Source organism: Anolis sagrei, chromosome 8 (assembly GCF_037176765.1).
Source record: "Anolis sagrei isolate rAnoSag1 chromosome 8, rAnoSag1.mat, whole genome shotgun sequence".
NCBI lineage: Eukaryota > Metazoa > Chordata > Lepidosauria > Squamata > Dactyloidae > Anolis > Anolis sagrei.
In genome coordinates, this window is record NC_090028.1 from 9514899 (window position 1) to 9531863 (window position 16965).

Below are 16965 nucleotides of genomic sequence, written 5' to 3' on the forward strand. Positions count from 1 at the left end.
TAGTCAACTTCTGTTGGCTCTGTAGTCAACTTCTACTGACTCTAGTCAACTTCTATTGGTTCTGTAGTCATTTTCTGTTGACTCTGTAGTCAACTTCTATTGGCTCTGTAGTCAACTTCTATTGACTCTGTAGTCAACATTTGCAATCAAAAGTGATGGGAGTTGTCCTTCAATAACTTCTGGGGACCCATCTGGGCAAAAACTAAAGTGCACCGAAAACTATGTACAAAAAAGTATAGTTTGTATCCACAGATCCTCCATCCATGGGTTCAATCACCCTTTGAAAGCAACCAAGGATGTGGCCCTCAATGAAAATGAATTCCACAGCTGTGCCATAGAGTCATACTAGAGGGCCTAAAAATGTATAGAGATGTGTTCTTTTTACTTTAATTTACAGTTTTCCCACTTTCACATGAGTTCGACTCACCCAATCCGCACAAAAGCGGAGGACCTACTGTAGTAGGAGCTCAATATTTTTGTACAACATATTACTTCAATTGTCCAGTGGAGTTGATGGCAGAGGAGTATCGCTTCAATGCAATGTCTAATGATGAGGAATACATGCATTGTAGTTTAGCATCAGGAGGAGGATCATGGAAAATGACACAGAGGGACAGATTTAGTCTGTGGGCCATCAGTTGGATACATGTGCTCCAACGCATGAAACTCTTATGCAGGACCTCCCTTACTTGCACTAATTTGCTACACAGAAATGGATGACTGGTTCCGTGGATTCCTCCCTTATTAATGTGCCTTTCTGCTTTATCCGCAGGCCTTTCTCCCCCAGGCTACGCTGCTTTCCAGACTGCTGCAGCTGTGATCCCAGCAGATGCCGCCATTTACCAGTCGCAAGCGCTCCTGCCTCAGACTAGAACCCACCAAGCCTCGGCCGCCGCTGCTGCTGCTGCTGCCGCTGTTGCCTCTCCAGCTGTTGCTTACTACCCGACTCAGGCTGCTCAGCTGTATATGAACTATACGGCTTACTACCCCAGGTATGGTTCAGGTTGCAGTCTTTTCTTGCCATTGCATTCCACGTTTTTAGGTATGTGTTGCACTCCAGGTCAGGAAAAGCCCTTGACTTTAAAGCACACCACACGAAGAGTGAAGAAACAAATCTTCTTTTATTGAAGCTTAGTAAGTAGCCAGAAGAAGTAAATGCTTGTAAGAAAATAAAGTTCCAAAAGGTAATAAATCCATAGAAAGTAATAACACAAAGCAATGTCCACACCAGATATAAAAGCAATCCAAGACAGCATTAATTCAGACAGGAATCAACAGGATGCAAAGACAATCCAAAAGGCTATTTAAAAAACTCCACAAGAACAAGATCCCTTGAACAGGATTTCCATGGCACATGAACTTGATTTCCAAATGGTGCCTGATCTAACAGGTTTTCCCTTGAGGCAAACCTTATATCCCAAAACTCAGAAATTGGTTTCGCTTTCCCCCACATTTACCCCTTATCAAGTGAAGCCTTTCAGAGCGACGTAAAAACAGAGTTTGCTGTCAATCCTGGCTAATCTCCAGCCGCCTATTTTTCAGCTCCCTATCTGGCTGCTCATTAACATTCCCAGGTGTCACATTGTTTTCCAAACCCAAATCTTGAGAGCTCACAGAGAGAGCGAGTGAACCGTCATTGCTAGGTCCAGCAGGGATATTCTCATGAGAAACTGCCCTTTGCACTGCGGCCTCTCTGTCATTGTGTGCATGAAAACCATTGACCAAACCATCTCCCATCTTTTACCTCAGCCTTGGCACCATCATTTCTCTCATCATTTCCCTCATCAGGATCCTGAAACACAAAACACAGTCTGATTCTCAACAGTATGTTTGTGAAAGCTGGATCACGAAATAGCTGGTAGGAATTGAAGAGGAAGGAGACTCCTAGAAATACTGTGGATTTCAAAGAAGCAGGCTTCAGTTGATCCAAGAAACCAAGATGACCAATCTGAGGCTGTTGTACTTTGGTCATGTCATGAGAAGTTGTCACTCACTAGAAAGGATGATAATAACGTGTGCTAAGGCCAAGCATATTAAATCCAACAAAACATCTACTTTAACCAACTGAGTTGCTGTCACGATGCCAGGGTTCTGCCGTCATTCCGGCAGAGGTGAATCAAACAAACACCCAGTTTGTATCAAACAGTTTAATTAAAACAGTACTTACTTTCTGTTTTAATAGTCCAAAACGTAAAACATAAAGATAGCACTCAACCACAGAATATAAAACAAAAACTGACAGCAAACAGTGTTGCCGGTTCAAGATAACACCGTAGTCAAAAGGTCCAGTCCAATGGTCAAATGCCAAGGGTTCAATGAGAAAAGTCCAGGGATCAAGAATCTATACCGTAGTCAAAAGTCAGTCCAGAGATTCAAGGTTCCAGGGTTCCAAGAGCACAGGAGACAGGTCAGGATACTGAAAATCCACAAACCTGGGGGGAAACCAGCAGCATCTACCACCAAAATAAGACAAATACTTTTATGTCCCAAGGCTAGCTCATTATATCCAGAAACACCTAACTGCAACCTATCTCTTGCATACCTCCACCCTTAATTGCTTTCACCCATGAACTCTTCTTTACAGATTACTCAGCCCTTTAGAAGTAAGACTTACATTAACCCTTCCATCACCAACTGCTAGGCCTGCCACCACCAATCCCCATCAACTGCAGAACATGATACATGAAAGTTGCACTGCTCTGATAGTCTAGATAGGAATCCCAGCAAATGCACAACCTCTGGATGTGTCCTTTTGGTACAAAGCTCCTTTTGCTTCTCTTCCAGCCCTCCGGTGTCACCAACCACAGTGGGGTACATCGCAGCTCCGCAAGCGGCTGTTGCAGCCGCTGCCTCGGCTTCGCACACTCCGATGCTGACCCAGCCCGGTGCACTGGTCCGGATGCAAGGGTTGCCTTACAACGCCGGCATGAAGGAGATCCTCAGCTTCTTCCAAGGATATCAGGTTAGTAGTGGGCTTCTCCTTTTGGTCTCTCATTCCCTTTGCTCGGGATGGTCTTGAGCCCTAAAGGGAATGTTCCAAACCCAGCAACTTGGGATGGAGAATGCTGTACACAAGTCCTTTGGTCTTCATATTTTTCGAGCAGTTTTACTTACCCTTGACTTCAACTGATGGGTGCTGTAGTCCAAAATCTTGGAAGGGTGCAATAGCCTGCACTCCTGCCTAGCTACTAGGCACGTACAATCCATGGTTCTAAATGGTTCTAAAGTACTTACAAAACTAAAGTTCTGGTGGTGAAAACTAGGAGGCGCTGGTGCTTTGCTTCTACAATGTTGCTAAAGTTCTGGTGGTGAAAATTTCAGAACTCTAACAAAACTTTCAAAATTTCATTATAAATGGCAGTTCCTAATTGGTTCTGTCATAAAAATAATCAATAGTGAAATAATAATGAAAGGGGAAATGTATTGAGGGAGGGAAGGAAGAAAGGAAGGAAGGGGAAAGAAAGAAAAAGGAGGGAAGGAAGGAAGATAAAGGAAAGGGGGAATGTATTGAGGGAAGGAAGGAAGGGGGAAGGAAGAAAAAAGAGGGAAGGAAGGAAGATAAAGGAAAGGGGAAATGTAGGGAGGGAGGGAAGGAAGGAAGGAAGGAGAGAGAAAGAAAGAAAGAAAAAAAGAAAGAAAGATAGAGGAAGGAAGGAAGGAAGATAAAGGAAAGGGGAATTTATTGAGGGAGGGAAGGAATGAAGGGGAAAGAAAGAAAAAGGAGGGAAGGAAGGAAAATAAAGGAAAGGGGAAAGATATTGAGGGAGGGAGGGAAGGAGAAAGAAAGAAAAAGGAGGGAAGGAAAATAAAGGAAAGGGGGAATGTATTGAGGGAAGGAATGAAGGGGGAAGGAGGAAAAGGGGAAGGAAGGAAGATAAAGGAAAGGGGAAATGTAGGGAGGGAGGGAAGGAAGGAAGGAAAGAGGAAGAAAGAAAAAGGAGGGAAGGAAGATAAAGGAAAGGGGGAATGTATTGAGGGAAGTAAGGAAGGGGAAAGGAAGAAATAGGGAAGGAAGGAAGATAAAGGAAAGGGGAAATGTAGGGAGGGAGGGAAGGAAGGAAGGAAAGAGGAAGAAAGAAAAAGGAGGGAAGGAAGATAAAGGAAAGGGGGAATGTATTGAGGGAAGGAAGGAAGGGGGAAGGAAGAAAAAGGGAAGGAAGGAAGATAGAGGAAAGGGGAAATGTAGGGAGGGAGAGAAGGAAGGAAGGAAAGAGGAAGAAAGAAAAAGGAGGGAAGGAAGGTAAAGGAAAGGGGGAATGTATTGAGGGAAGGAAGGAAGGGGGAAGAAAAAGGGAAGGAAGGAAGATAAAGGAAAGGGGAAATGTAGGGAGGGAGGGAAGGAAGGAAGGAAAGAGGAAGAAAGAAAAAGGAGGGAAGGAAGGTAAAGGAAAGGGGGAATGTATTGAGGGAAGGAAGGCGAAAGAAAGAAAAAGGAGGGAAGGAAGGAAAATAAAGGAAAGGGGAAAGATATTGAGGGAGGGAAGGAAGGAGAAAGAAAGAAAAAGGAGGGAAGGAAGATAGAGGAAAGGGGAAACATTGAGGGAGGGAAGGAAGGAATGGTAAGGAAAGAAAAAGGAGGGAAGGAAGGAAGATAAAGGGGAAAGGTATGAAGGGAAGGAGGGTGGGAGGGAAGGGTAAAGAAAGAAAACGGAGGAAAGGAAGATAAAGGAAAGGGGGAAGGTATAAAGGGAAGGAAGGAAGGCGGGAGGGAGGGAGGGAAGGAGGGAAAGAAGGAAGGAAGGGGAAAGAAAGAAAAAGGAGGGAAGGTAGATACTCATATTGATCATATTTGAATTCTTCACTTCCTCTGAGCAACCCAAGAACACCAAAGAGTGTTATCACTTCCACCGCTATTTTGAAAAGCGTTGCAGAGGAAAATTGAGATATTTTGGAGAAATATAGGGTCTGGCAGGCTTGTGGATGGGGAGGTGGAGATGTGTGTTTTCGTACATTTAGGGATTTCTTCTTTACATTGAGAGACTTTGGGAAACAGATGAGGGCGAGCTTGGAGGACCACAACAATAGAACCCAGTGCCCACATGTGTCCTCCATCCTTGGTTTCCTGCCTTCACATACATGCCTTAAGCTTTGCGTTGAGCATGATTATGAAATAAGAGCAGAAATGCCTCTTTCAAATAGCGGTTTTCAGATTGCAAATGTATTTGAGAATGCCAGTATCTGATGCTCAGCTAATTGGGGCAGCTTTTTCAGCCAGGCAAAACATTTCAAGCACTTCGTCATTGCAGACCTTTTCAAAAATAGCAATAATGAGCCATTTGATTCTTCCTTCCTGACTGTTATTCCTACCGGTGTCTACATTTCCATTTATCCCCTCCACACACACATACACACACCTCCAGCTGGAGCATTCTTGTGAACCACTATACTTTCCCAGTTTCCTCCAAACAGCCCTCCTTTGCCGAGGAGTCTTTGAAATGAATTAATCATTTTTCTCATTCCGGAATCTATTCTTGCATTGCCCTGTGCTGCCGTGTCTCATTCAATTAGCCTCTCGCCGCTCCTCATGCAAAGAACTTAGCGCTATAGATTTAGAGGCTGCGCTGCCATTGGCTGGTGCTGATAAGCGGGAGATTGATCGAGTGACAGGGCAGGAAGGGGAGTGGAGGTTATCAAAGGACACTGTCCTGACGTACCTTGAGTCTCCATGTCCCAACATCACTCTGCTCTGATCCATTCAGGCAGCATTTCTCAACCTGGGGGTCAGGACCCCTGAGGGGGTCACAAAGGGATGTCAGAGGGGTCACGAAAGACCATCGGAAAACACAGTATGAGGGTTCTTTGTGGGAAGTTTGGCCCAATTCTATCATTGGTGAGGTTCAGAATGCTCTTTGATTGTAAGTGAACTATAAATCCCAGCAACTACAACTCCCAAATGCCAGGGTCTCTTTTCCCCAAACTCCACCAGTGTTCATACTTGGGCATATTGAGTATTTGTGCGAAATCTGGTCCACATCCATCATTGTTTGAGTCCACAGTGCTCTATGGATGCAGGTGAACTACAACTCCAAAACTCAAAGTCAATGCCCACCAAACCCTTCCAGTATTTTCTGTTGGTTATGGGAGTTCTGTGTGCCAAGTTTGGCCCAATTCTATCATTGGTGGGATTTAGAATGCTCTTTGATTGTAGGCGAACTATAAATCCCAGCAATTACAGTTCCCAAATGTCAAGGTCTATTTTCCCCAAACTCCACCAGTGTTCATATTTGGGCATATTGAGTATTTCTGTGAAATCTGGTCCACATCCATCATTGTTTGAGTCCACAGTGCTCTCTGGACGTAGGTGAACTACAACTCCAAAACTCAAGGTCAATGCCCACCAAACCCTTCCAGTATTTTCTGTGGGTCATGGGAGTTCTGTGTGGGAAGTTTGGCCCAAGTCTATCGTTGGAGGGTTGGGTTCAGAATGCTCTTTGATTGTAGGTGAACTATAAATCCCAGCAACTACAACTCCAAAATGCCAGGGTCTCTTTCCCCCAAACTCCACCAGTGTTCATATTTGGGCATATTGAGTATTTCTGCGAAATCTGGTCCACATCCATCATTGTTTGAGTCCACAGTGCTCTCTGGACATAGGTGAACTACAGCTCCAAAACTCAAGGTCAATGCCCACCAAACCTTTCCAGCCTTTTCTGTTGGTCATGGGAGTTCTGTGGGCCAAGTTTGGTTCAATTCCATCATTGGTGGGTGGATATTATTATTATTGTTATTATTATTATTATTATTATTATTATTATTATCAGCATCATTGTTTCTACACTTCCTTTCTCCCCATGGGGAACTCAAGGCAGCTAACAATCCCACAGTCTAGGACTGTGTGATGTATTGGTGGATAATAATAACAATAATAATTATTATTATATTTATTGTTATTATTATTATTATCATTATCATTATCAGCATCATTGTTTATACACTGCCTTTCTCCCCATGGGGAACTCAAGGCAGCTAACAATCCCACAGTCTAGGACTGTGTAATGTATTGGTGGATAATAATAACAATAACAATAACAATAATAATAATAATAATAATAATAATAATAATATCAACATCATTGTTTATACACTGACTTTCTCCCCAAGGCAGCTAACAATCCCACAGTCTAGGACTGTGTGTTGTGTCGGCAGATAATAATAACAATTGTTGTTGTTGTTGTTGTTGTTATCAGCATCATTGTTTATACACTGCCTTTCTCCCCGTGGGGAACTCAAGGCAGCTAACAATCCCACACTTAGTCAGGTTTGAAAAAAGCACAATGCAAAAGTTTTAAAAAATTAAATAGTGTGGAAAAAACAGATTAAAATTCAATAAATACACTTAAAATGGCCTTTCAAACTCACAGTCTGGTTAGGTCTAAAGCAGCCTTTGTATGTTATGTTTGTTGCGGTAACATCGCACCCATTTTTTAAAAAATCCGAGTGTTCAAGTGGCTTGTTGGTACGAGACGGCTCCCCTTCCTCCCGCTGACCTTGTGTATCACGCTTGTACTGTAGTATGTGCCCGATGACTACAATGGCCTTATTCAACTCAACGACCAGGCGAGGAGTGTGTTACAAGCACCGAAAGACTGGGTTTGTCTGTAAGTGTTTGTAACCTCCGGCGAGAAGGTAAGCCCGGATCGGGAGAAGCGGAGACGGCAGCGGTGGATGGAAGCGGCAGGGACGGGGAGAATGAGCTTTGCCTGTTTGCATCCTCTCTTTTGGGCTGACCTGCAAGGATTTTGCCTGCTAACATTCGCTTGCTTAGCCGCCGGCATGAAATCAACTAACCCGATTGGCAGAACGGATGACGATTCTGATTACGCCGGGGAGCCATGTTTCCGCTTTTGGAGGAAAGGGATGCGCAGTGTTACCTCTTTGCTTGGCTCTCTCCCCCAATTCCTCTTTTAACATGGCCGCGATTGGCCTTGACTAATGCCTGATGAATGCGTCTAACCAAATCCTTTAGTGGTTTATCTTGCGGGATTCAGCATTGACTTTGATGTTGGTGGATAATGTTGAATCTTCTCCAGATCTTTCAAGGAGGCATCCATAGGGGTGTATAGCTAAAGTTCAGACTAGAACTTGGTTGGGTTCACCAGGTCCACTGATATAGAATCATAGACTAATATGGAGTTAGAAGAGACCACATGAGACATCTACCCATTCAGCGTTGGCTTTGATGTTGGTGGATAATGTTGAATCTTCTCCAGATCTTTCAAGGAGGCATCGATAGGGGTGTATAGCTAAAGTTCAGACTAGAACTTGGTTGGGTTCACCAGGTCCACTGATATAGAATCATAGACTAATATGGAGTTGGAAGAGACCACATGAGACATCTACCCATTCAGTGTTGGCTTTGATGTTGGTGGATAGTGTTGAATCTTCTCCAGATCGTTCAAGGAGGTATCCATGGTTCTGAATAGCTAAAGTTCAGACTAGAACTTGGTTGGGTTCACCAGGTCCACTGATATAGAATCATAAACTAATATGGAGTTGGAAGAGACCACATGAGACATCTACCCATTCAGCGTTGGCTTTGATGTTGGTGGATAATGTTGAATCTTCTCCAGATCTTTCAAGGAGGTATCCATGATGCTGAATAAAGTTCAGACTAGAACTTGGTTAGACTCACCAGGTCCACTGATATAGAACCATAGACTAATATGGAGTTGGAAGAGACCACATGGGACATCTACCCCTCATGGTTAGACCATGCCTTGGTTAGACCACTTCACCTGGAATCACACTGTGTCCAGTTCTGGGCACCTCAACTGTAAGGAAATATTGACTCTAAGCTGGAATGTGTCCTTAGGAGGGCAACTAAAATGATCAAGGGTCTGGAGAACAAGCCCTATGAGGAGCGGCTTAAGGAGCTGGACGTTTATCCTGCAAAAGAGAAGGCTGAGAGGAGACATGATGAGGGCCATGTATAAATACATGAGAGGAAGTCATAGGGAGGAGGGAGCAAGCTTGTTTTCTGCTGCCCTGGAGACTAGGACGCAGAACAATGGCTTCAAACTACAGGAAAGAAGATTCCACCTGAACATTAGGAAGGACTTCCTGACTGCGAGAGAGAGCTGTTCAGCAGTGGAACTCTCTGCCTCAGAGTGTGGTGTAGGCTCCTCCTTTGGAGGCTTTTTGGATGGTCTGTCAGGGGTGCTTTGAATGTGATTTTCCTGCTTCTTGGCCAAATGAGGTTGGACTGGATGGCCCACAACGTCCCTTCCAATTCTATGATCTAGTCAAACCTCCCCACATGCGCCATCTAGTCCATATACATGCCACCATCTTTAACTGAAGGCAGTGAAGACTATATGTCCCATATGTCTTTCAAGATGCAGCATGGGGAGTGGTATTAATCAATTCAGAAATGATTATGATGGTGACATATGTTCAGTTTATCACACCCTCTGTAACATGTGGAGGGTTGTTGAAGGCTTTCATGGCTGGAGTCATTGGGTTGCTGTGAGATTTTCAGGCTGTATGTCCATGTTCCAGCAGCATTCTCTCCAAATGTTCCAACAGCATTCTCTCCAGATGGCTAATGGCATCTCCAGAGGTTGTGTTGGCATTGAAGCAAGTGGAATGTGTGCGTGTGTAATGTATTGTCGAAGGCTTTCATGGCCGGAATCACTGGGTTGTTGTAGGTTTTTTTGGGCTATATGGCCATGGTCTAGAGGCATTCTCTCCTGATGTTTCACCTGCATCTATGGCAAGCATCCTCAGAGGTAGTGAGGTGATGCTTGCCATAGGTGCAGGCGAAACGTCAGGAGAAAATGCCTCTAGACCATGGCCATATAGCCCGAAAAAACCTACAACAACCCTGTGCATGTGTATGTTTATATATGTGTGTATGCATGGAGATAGATAGATAGATAGATAGATAGATAGATAGATAGATAGAATAATAATAATAATAATAATAATAATAATAATAATACCTTTATTTATACCCCGCCACCATCTCCCCAAGGGGACTCGGAGCGGCTTACATGAGGCCAAGCCTGACAACACATCAATAAAACAAAATACAATAAGCAAAAACAATACAATTAATATAACTCACATATAAACAATAACACGCAAGGATTTAAAAATCCTAGGGTGGAAAGAAAGAAACCTTGTCTTTTTATAGCAAATGTGAATGTTGCAGTTAGCAAGCTTGAATTAATATTGGAATAGCCACGAAGTTTGCAGTCAATTAAGTGAGGGTATTTGCATAAAGGTAGCCTGGCCTTTGTTGCTTGGAGGAATCCTCTGTTTGGGAAGTGTTAACTGTCCCTTGATAGATTGCTGTCTGGTGTTCTCCTGTTTTTAAATTGTATTCCTTATTTACTGTCTTGATTCTAGTGCGCACGCACACACACAGAGACACACACACATACACGTATTAATTTATTTACTATATTTATATATCACTTTTCTCAGCCCACGGGCGACTCACAAGCCAGTCATAGAATCATAGAATCAAAGAGTTGGAAGAGACCTCATGGGCCATCCAGTCCAACCCCATTCTGCCAAAAAGCAGGAATATTGCATTCAAATCACCCCTGACAGATGGCCATCCAGCCTCAGTCAAGGGGGTCCTAGTAGTGATTGGCACACTGGGTACAGTGCCTAAAAACCTTGGCCTGCACTTAAAAACAATACACATACACATACATATATACATCGGTAACCAGATTTTGTTCATTTTCATAGTTTCCCCCTTTCTGTTGAAATTATCCACATGCTTGTCCATGTCCACATGAACACCACTTAGTAACAGGAGAACTCCAGACAACAAGCAATCAAGGGCCAATTAAGACATCCCAAAAGGATGTCTCCAGGCAACAAAGCCCACGCTTCGATGTGGTGTCTCTATTTACCATGGTCCCGGTAGGTGACACCATTGCACTAATCAACCAGAAGTTCCTTCAAACTGTTGGAGGGCCGGAATATAATTTGAAAAAAACATGAATGAATTCTTATCCACACTGCACATATCTTATTTGTAGTGCAAAAGACACTACAATACAATAATTAAAATGAACAATTTAAACAAATATGAACTTATTAGTATTTCAATGGGAAGTGTGGGTCTGCTTTTGGCTGATGAGATAGAGTTGTTGTTATTGTGTGCTTGCAAGTCATTTCAGACTTAGGTTGACCCTGAGCAAGGGCCAGGTAAATGACCGTGGAGGGCCGCATCCGGCCCCCGGGCCTTAGTTTGAGGACCCCTGCAATAGTCCAATCTGGATGTAACCAAGGCGTGAACCACGCTAGCCAAGTCAGACTTCACGAGGTATGGTCGCAGCTGGCACACAAGTTTGAGTTGTGCAAAGGCCCTCCCAGACACCGCCGATACCTGAGCATCAAGTGACAGCATTGAGTCCTGGAGAACCCCCAAGCTATGGGCACAGCAGCTTCCCATTGCGCATTGAGCCAGGGAGGGGACGACAACGAAAACACACAATGTCAGCTAGCTTGTAGAACCTATCAACAGGTGTAGGTTTGAGCCAGTCACAACAGAGACCCATTGTGTGTAGCTTTAAGCAATTCTTCCTCTCTGCATAAGGCAGGGCATTGTAGACAAGCATACCGGTGCAGAGTTTGTTCTGCTCCACAGTCACACAAGGTGAAAGATTCTTCTAGGTAGTGCCATTTAGACTGTTGCATCCCAGTTCAAGAAACAAGACCATAGGATTAAATCCACCACACTGGACTGTAGGAAAAGCAATCCTTGTTTATTGATGAAAAATTGGTTACAAAAGAAAGGTAAATGCAGAGTCAAAAAGCCACAGAAAAGCACAGCAGTCAGTAGAATCTCTGAACTTGAGCAAAATTTCAGAAGCCACAAAACAAGAATCAGGGACCTGTTAGTCTTTTACTAACCAAGAACTTGATAAATACAAGCCTCTGGGATTACCGGCCATGAAACACAGGAATTCTGCCAAGGCACAGCCACAGTCCCAAACGTTGCTTGATCTAAAGAGGCACCCGGCAGGAGGCCTCTTAAACCAAAGAAGCTATTCTTTGAAACGCCCCTTGACTTTTCCATCTGGGCCGCTTTCTCCTGTAAGCGCTGTGACCTTCGTAGAAACTGGGAAATATTTCTGTCTCTAACTATCTGTTCTCTTCGGTCCTCATTAAAAACCCCAGGTGGAGAGATATCACGGCTAGTGATATCACGGCTAACTTCCAAAACATTTTCCTCCAGCTGTTGGGTTTCGTTTTCATCCCCACTGACCTCTGCATCAACAACAGATTCCACACTGTCAGAGTCAGGGAGAGCTTGCTCAGTTGGAAAAACTATCAGAGAATCCGGTTCACACAGATCAGGATCAGGCTGAACCCCAACATAGACAGATTGTCTTTCGATCTCCCAACTCCACTTCTGAATCTGTTCAGGGACTTCCAAGTTGCCCATTCCTGGTTTGCTCATAAAGGAAGACTCTCATGGGGGGTCATCCAGTTGGGATTTCCTAGTTTAGCTGCCCAGAAGGACACTTTTGCTGTTGCTGGGGGAACACCAAGAGGAGTGAAGCTTTTCCTTGATTTGAGTCTACTGGGAAGAGGCTGGTAGCCATGCAGTGGGTGGCTTTCACAGTGTTCAACATTATTTCTCTCCCAGTTTGCAGCAACTTCCCATTGCACATACAGTGGGGGGGGGGGGGGGGTGATGACAACACACAATGCCAGCTAGCTTGTACAGTCTATCAATAGGTGTAGGTTTGAGACAAGTCACACAGCAACCGCATTGTCTGTAGCTTTAAAAAAATCTTCCTCTGTGCATAAGGCAGAGCATTGTGGACAAGCATACCGGTGCGGAGTTTGTTCTGCTCCACAGTCACACAAGGTGAAAGATTCTTCTAGGTAGTGCCATTTAGACAGATTGTCTTTCGATCTGCCAACTCCACTTTTGAGTCTGTTCAGGGACTTCCAAGCTGAACAGGATGTCGTGAAGGGTAACTTTGCGAGTTGCGCACGGCTTGTAAACCGTTTTCTTTCCTCCCGTTGCCCTTTCTAACCTCCCTCTCCCTTCTTCCAGCTCCACGCAGACGCCATCCTCCCATTTTACAACTTCAACGGCCAGCCCAGCGGGGAAGCCTTGGTCACTTTCCCCAGCCTGGACTCAGCCAAGAAAGCCGTGGCCGAGCGAAGCGGCTGCCTCTTGGGAAGCCGCTGTGTGGAGCTCTGCCTTGTCTAACCCGACCGAGGATTGGGACTAAGAGCCGGCTTCCAGCCTTGTGTGCCTCCAAAATTATCACCTCCATCTCGAGAAGAACCAAGTCTTCCCTCGCCAAAGTGCCTGCTGCCAATACAACAAATTCCATTCATCTTTGGAGTGAAATGGAACCAAACAAACACCAAATGTAGTCATTCCCACCTATTGATTTGGAGACCGGATACGCCCTTGCAGCAGTTGTCAGCTCAACGGATCATTTTTTAATTTCTGTTTAATTTTATGTAACGATTAGGAGAGGAAAAGGGGGTCGATTTGTCTCCTTTGAAACCATTTTATTTTGGAATTTGCCAAAAAATGTGCCTTTCTTTGAAGGGAGGAGTTCGAAAATTTCTTCCAAATAGGACTTCCCTGAAATGTCGCCCCGATGGGCGTTTATATTTGCTTTCCGGAAATATATAATCCAAATGAATTTCAGCAAATTAAGTATTTCAGGGTATTTTAGTTTGTTTTTTTTCTTGTGTGGCACGAGGCAAATAACTAAGCCATATCTGTTTCATAGCATTCAAGATGCCAACTTGAAAACCCAACTCAAAGAAAACCCCGAACTAGGGACGAGAATGGCACATAAACCTTAAGGACTAGTAACTTATATGTTTTGTTTTATTTAAGGCTCATAGCTCTCGGATATTGTATTAAAGCATATTTCGCTCTAGTTTATGTGCATGCCATTTGTTTACAACCTTAATACATTATTTGTATATTACGAAGCAAAAACAAAAAGGAAGAAAACGAGAAGTGGAAAATCTCGACCTATTGATTAGTGCATGTCTCTCTTTATTTTTTAATGTATGTATATATACATGTCCAGAGGATATAGTTTTTATGTTGCATAGTGTGGAGTGAGACCACGACTGTAGAAGCACTCGATGATTTGGGTTTTGTTTTTGTATTTACCGTGCCTTGATCAAGACTTTTCCTCGAAAAGTGCAATAACAGCAGAAGAAACTGGAAGGAGCCTCCAAAGAGCCTGTGTTTGGCGCAGGGATCGCGTCCTTTGTTGTGTGTGTGCGAGGCCTACAACTCTTGAGTAGTACTTAAAAGGGAATCAGACCCCGAAATGATGTTGATGTATGCTTCTTTCATATGATACGAAATAAAGGAAAAATATGCTTGCAGAATAACTCTTTTTATTGTTTCAGAGAGTTAGAGGAGACCCTAAGGCAGCATTTCTCAACCTGGGGGTCAGGACCCCTTAGTATCCTTTGCCTAAATGTTGTATTTTTGCATATGGAGGTAGTTAACATCATCATACACACATATACCTGTTCGTATGGGCAATTCCTTTAAGGGATCATGGATCAGAAAAAACTACTTTGGTTTTTTTTCCCTTTTTTCCGTGTCAGGAGCGACTTGAGAAACTGCAAGTCGCTTCTGGTGTGAGAGAATTGGCCTTCTGCAATGATGTTGCCCAGGGGACACCTGGATGTTTTGATGTTTTACCATCCTTGTAGGAGGCTTCTCTTGTGTCCCCGCATGGGAAGCTGGAGCTAACAGCTGGAGCTCTGAGAGTAGTTTGCCATGTTCATTTTTCTGATGGTCTTAGGAACGCCTTTGGCAGATCTCTCTGCTTGACCTTCTCTTCCTTTTTGGTGTTGGTGAACTTCTACTAATACTACCAGTAGTACTATCATTGCTAGCAGACTCTATCACAACAGAACTACAACTTCCACAATTGAAAAACAGCCTCCAAAACCCCATCATTATTCAGTGTTGGTCATGTAGGTAGTGTGCCAAGTTTGTGCAGATCCATTGTAGGCTGAGTTCAGAATGCTCTTTGGTTGTAGGTGACCTATAAATCCCAGCAATTACAACTACAAAATGTCAAGCTCTATTTCCCCCAAACTCTACCAATATTAAATTGTCGAAGGCTTTCATGGCCGGAATCACTGGGTTGTTGAGGTTTTTTTGGGCAATATGGCCATGTTCAAGAGGCATTCTCTACCAATATTCACATCTGGGCATATTGAGTATTCGTGTCAAGTTTGGTCCAGATCCATCATTGTTTAGTCCACAGTGGTCTCTGGAAGTAGGTGAATTGCAGCTCCCAAACACAGTCAACGCTCACCAAACTCTTCCCGTTTTTTCTGTTGGTCATCTGTGTGGGAAGTTTGGCCCAATTCTATCATTGGTGGAGTTCAGAATGCTCTTCGATTGTAGATGAATTATAAATCCCAGCAATTACAACTACCAAATGTCAAGCTCTATTTCCCCCAAACTCTGTCAAGCTAAGGCGCAACTTGACAGAAGCAAATGCTAGATACACCAGATACAGCTCTGTAAAATCATGGACTCTGGAGACATTAGGTTACAAGGAAAACTCACTTTACTAAGTTCTTTCTCCCACCATGGACATTATTCCACAGATATATAAAGCCCATTTTCCTAGTTTCCAACAGACCTCACAACCTCTGACATGCCTGCCATAGATGCAGGCGAAATGTCAGGAGAGAATGCTTCTGGAAAATGGCAATACAGTCTGGAAAACTCTTGGTCGCCTTAGTGGATGATCTGCGCCGGGAGCTCGACAGGGGGAGTGTGTCCCTGTTGGTGCTCCTGGACCTCTCAGCGGCCTTCGATACCGTTGACCACGGTATCCTTCTGGGGCGCCTTGCGGAAATGGGCCTCGGAGGCACTGTTTTACAGTGGCTCCGGTCATTTCTGGAAGGTCGTTCCCAGAAGGTGTTATTGGGGGACTCCTGTTCAACTCCACAGCCTTTGACCTGTGGGGTTCCACAGGGCTCTATATTGTCCCCCATGCTGTTTAACATCTACATGAAGCCGCTGGGTGAGACCATCCGGAGTTTCGGGGTGCGATGTCATCTGTACGCAGATGATGTCCAACTGTGTCACTCCTTTCCACCTGCTACTAAGGAGGCTGTTGAAGTCCTGAACCGGTGCCTGGCTGCTGTGACAGTCTGGATGAGGGCGAACAAACTGAAACTAAATCCAGACAAGACAGAGGCACTCCTGGTCAGTCGCAAGGCCGAACAGGGCATAGGGTTACAGCCTGTGTTGGATGGGGTCGCACTCCCTCTGAAGACACAGGTTCGCAGCTTGGGTGTGACCCTGGATTCGTTGCTGAGCCTGGAGCCCCAGGTCTCGGCGGTGACCAGGGGAGCATTTGCACAGCTCAGGCTCGTGCGCCAGCTGCGCCCATATCTTGGGAAGTCTGACTTGGCCACGGTAGTACACGCTCTTGTCACATCCCGCCTAGACTACTGCAACGCTCTCTATGTGGGACTGCCCCTGAAAACGGCCCGGAAGCTGCAACTAGTCCAACGCGCGGCAGCCATGATTCTAACGGGAGCGGAGTGCAGGGAGCATACAACCCCCCTGTTGAACCAGCTCCACTGGCTGCCGATTTGCTACCGGGCCCCATTCAAGGTGTTGGTATTGGCCTATAAAGCCCTAAACGGTTCCGGCCCAAAATACCTATCTGACCGCATCTCGGCCTATGAACCCACCCGAACTTTGAGATCTTCTAGGGAGGCCCTGCTCTCGGTCCCGCTGGCCTCTCAAGCACGGTTGGCAGGGACGTGAGATAGGGCCTTCTCGGTGGTGGCTCCTCGGCTGTGGAACGCCCTTCCTGTAGATGTTAGGCTGGCACCATCTCTTATGACATTCCGTAGAAAGTTGAAGACCTGGATGTTTGTGCAGGCTTTTGAGTAATTCAGTGCAATCTCTGGTAATTGAACATAGGAAAGGAACATGGACGACGAATTTTGGATCACGTTTGG

At 44.7% G+C, this 16965-nt stretch overlaps 1 protein-coding gene across 2 annotated transcripts in view; it reads left to right on the plus strand.

The window, feature by feature from the left end:
• ESRP2 (epithelial splicing regulatory protein 2) overlaps positions 1-14349 on the plus strand; it is a 79421-nt gene extending 65072 nt beyond the window's left edge. Inside the window, exons 14-17 of one of the 2 annotated variants that reach the window (XM_067471021.1) lie at positions 773-992; positions 2785-2962; positions 7513-7626; positions 13031-13120. In XM_067471021.1, the coding sequence (XP_067327122.1) occupies positions 773-992; positions 2785-2962; positions 7513-7602 (488 nt within the window). In that variant the 3' untranslated portion in view covers positions 7603-7626; positions 13031-13120. Of the gene's footprint in view, positions 1-772; positions 993-2784; positions 2963-7512; positions 7627-13030 lie in introns of both variants that reach the window. The other variant, XM_060787912.2, reaches the window with a different exon arrangement.
• Positions 14350-16965: the final 2616 nt, after the last annotated feature.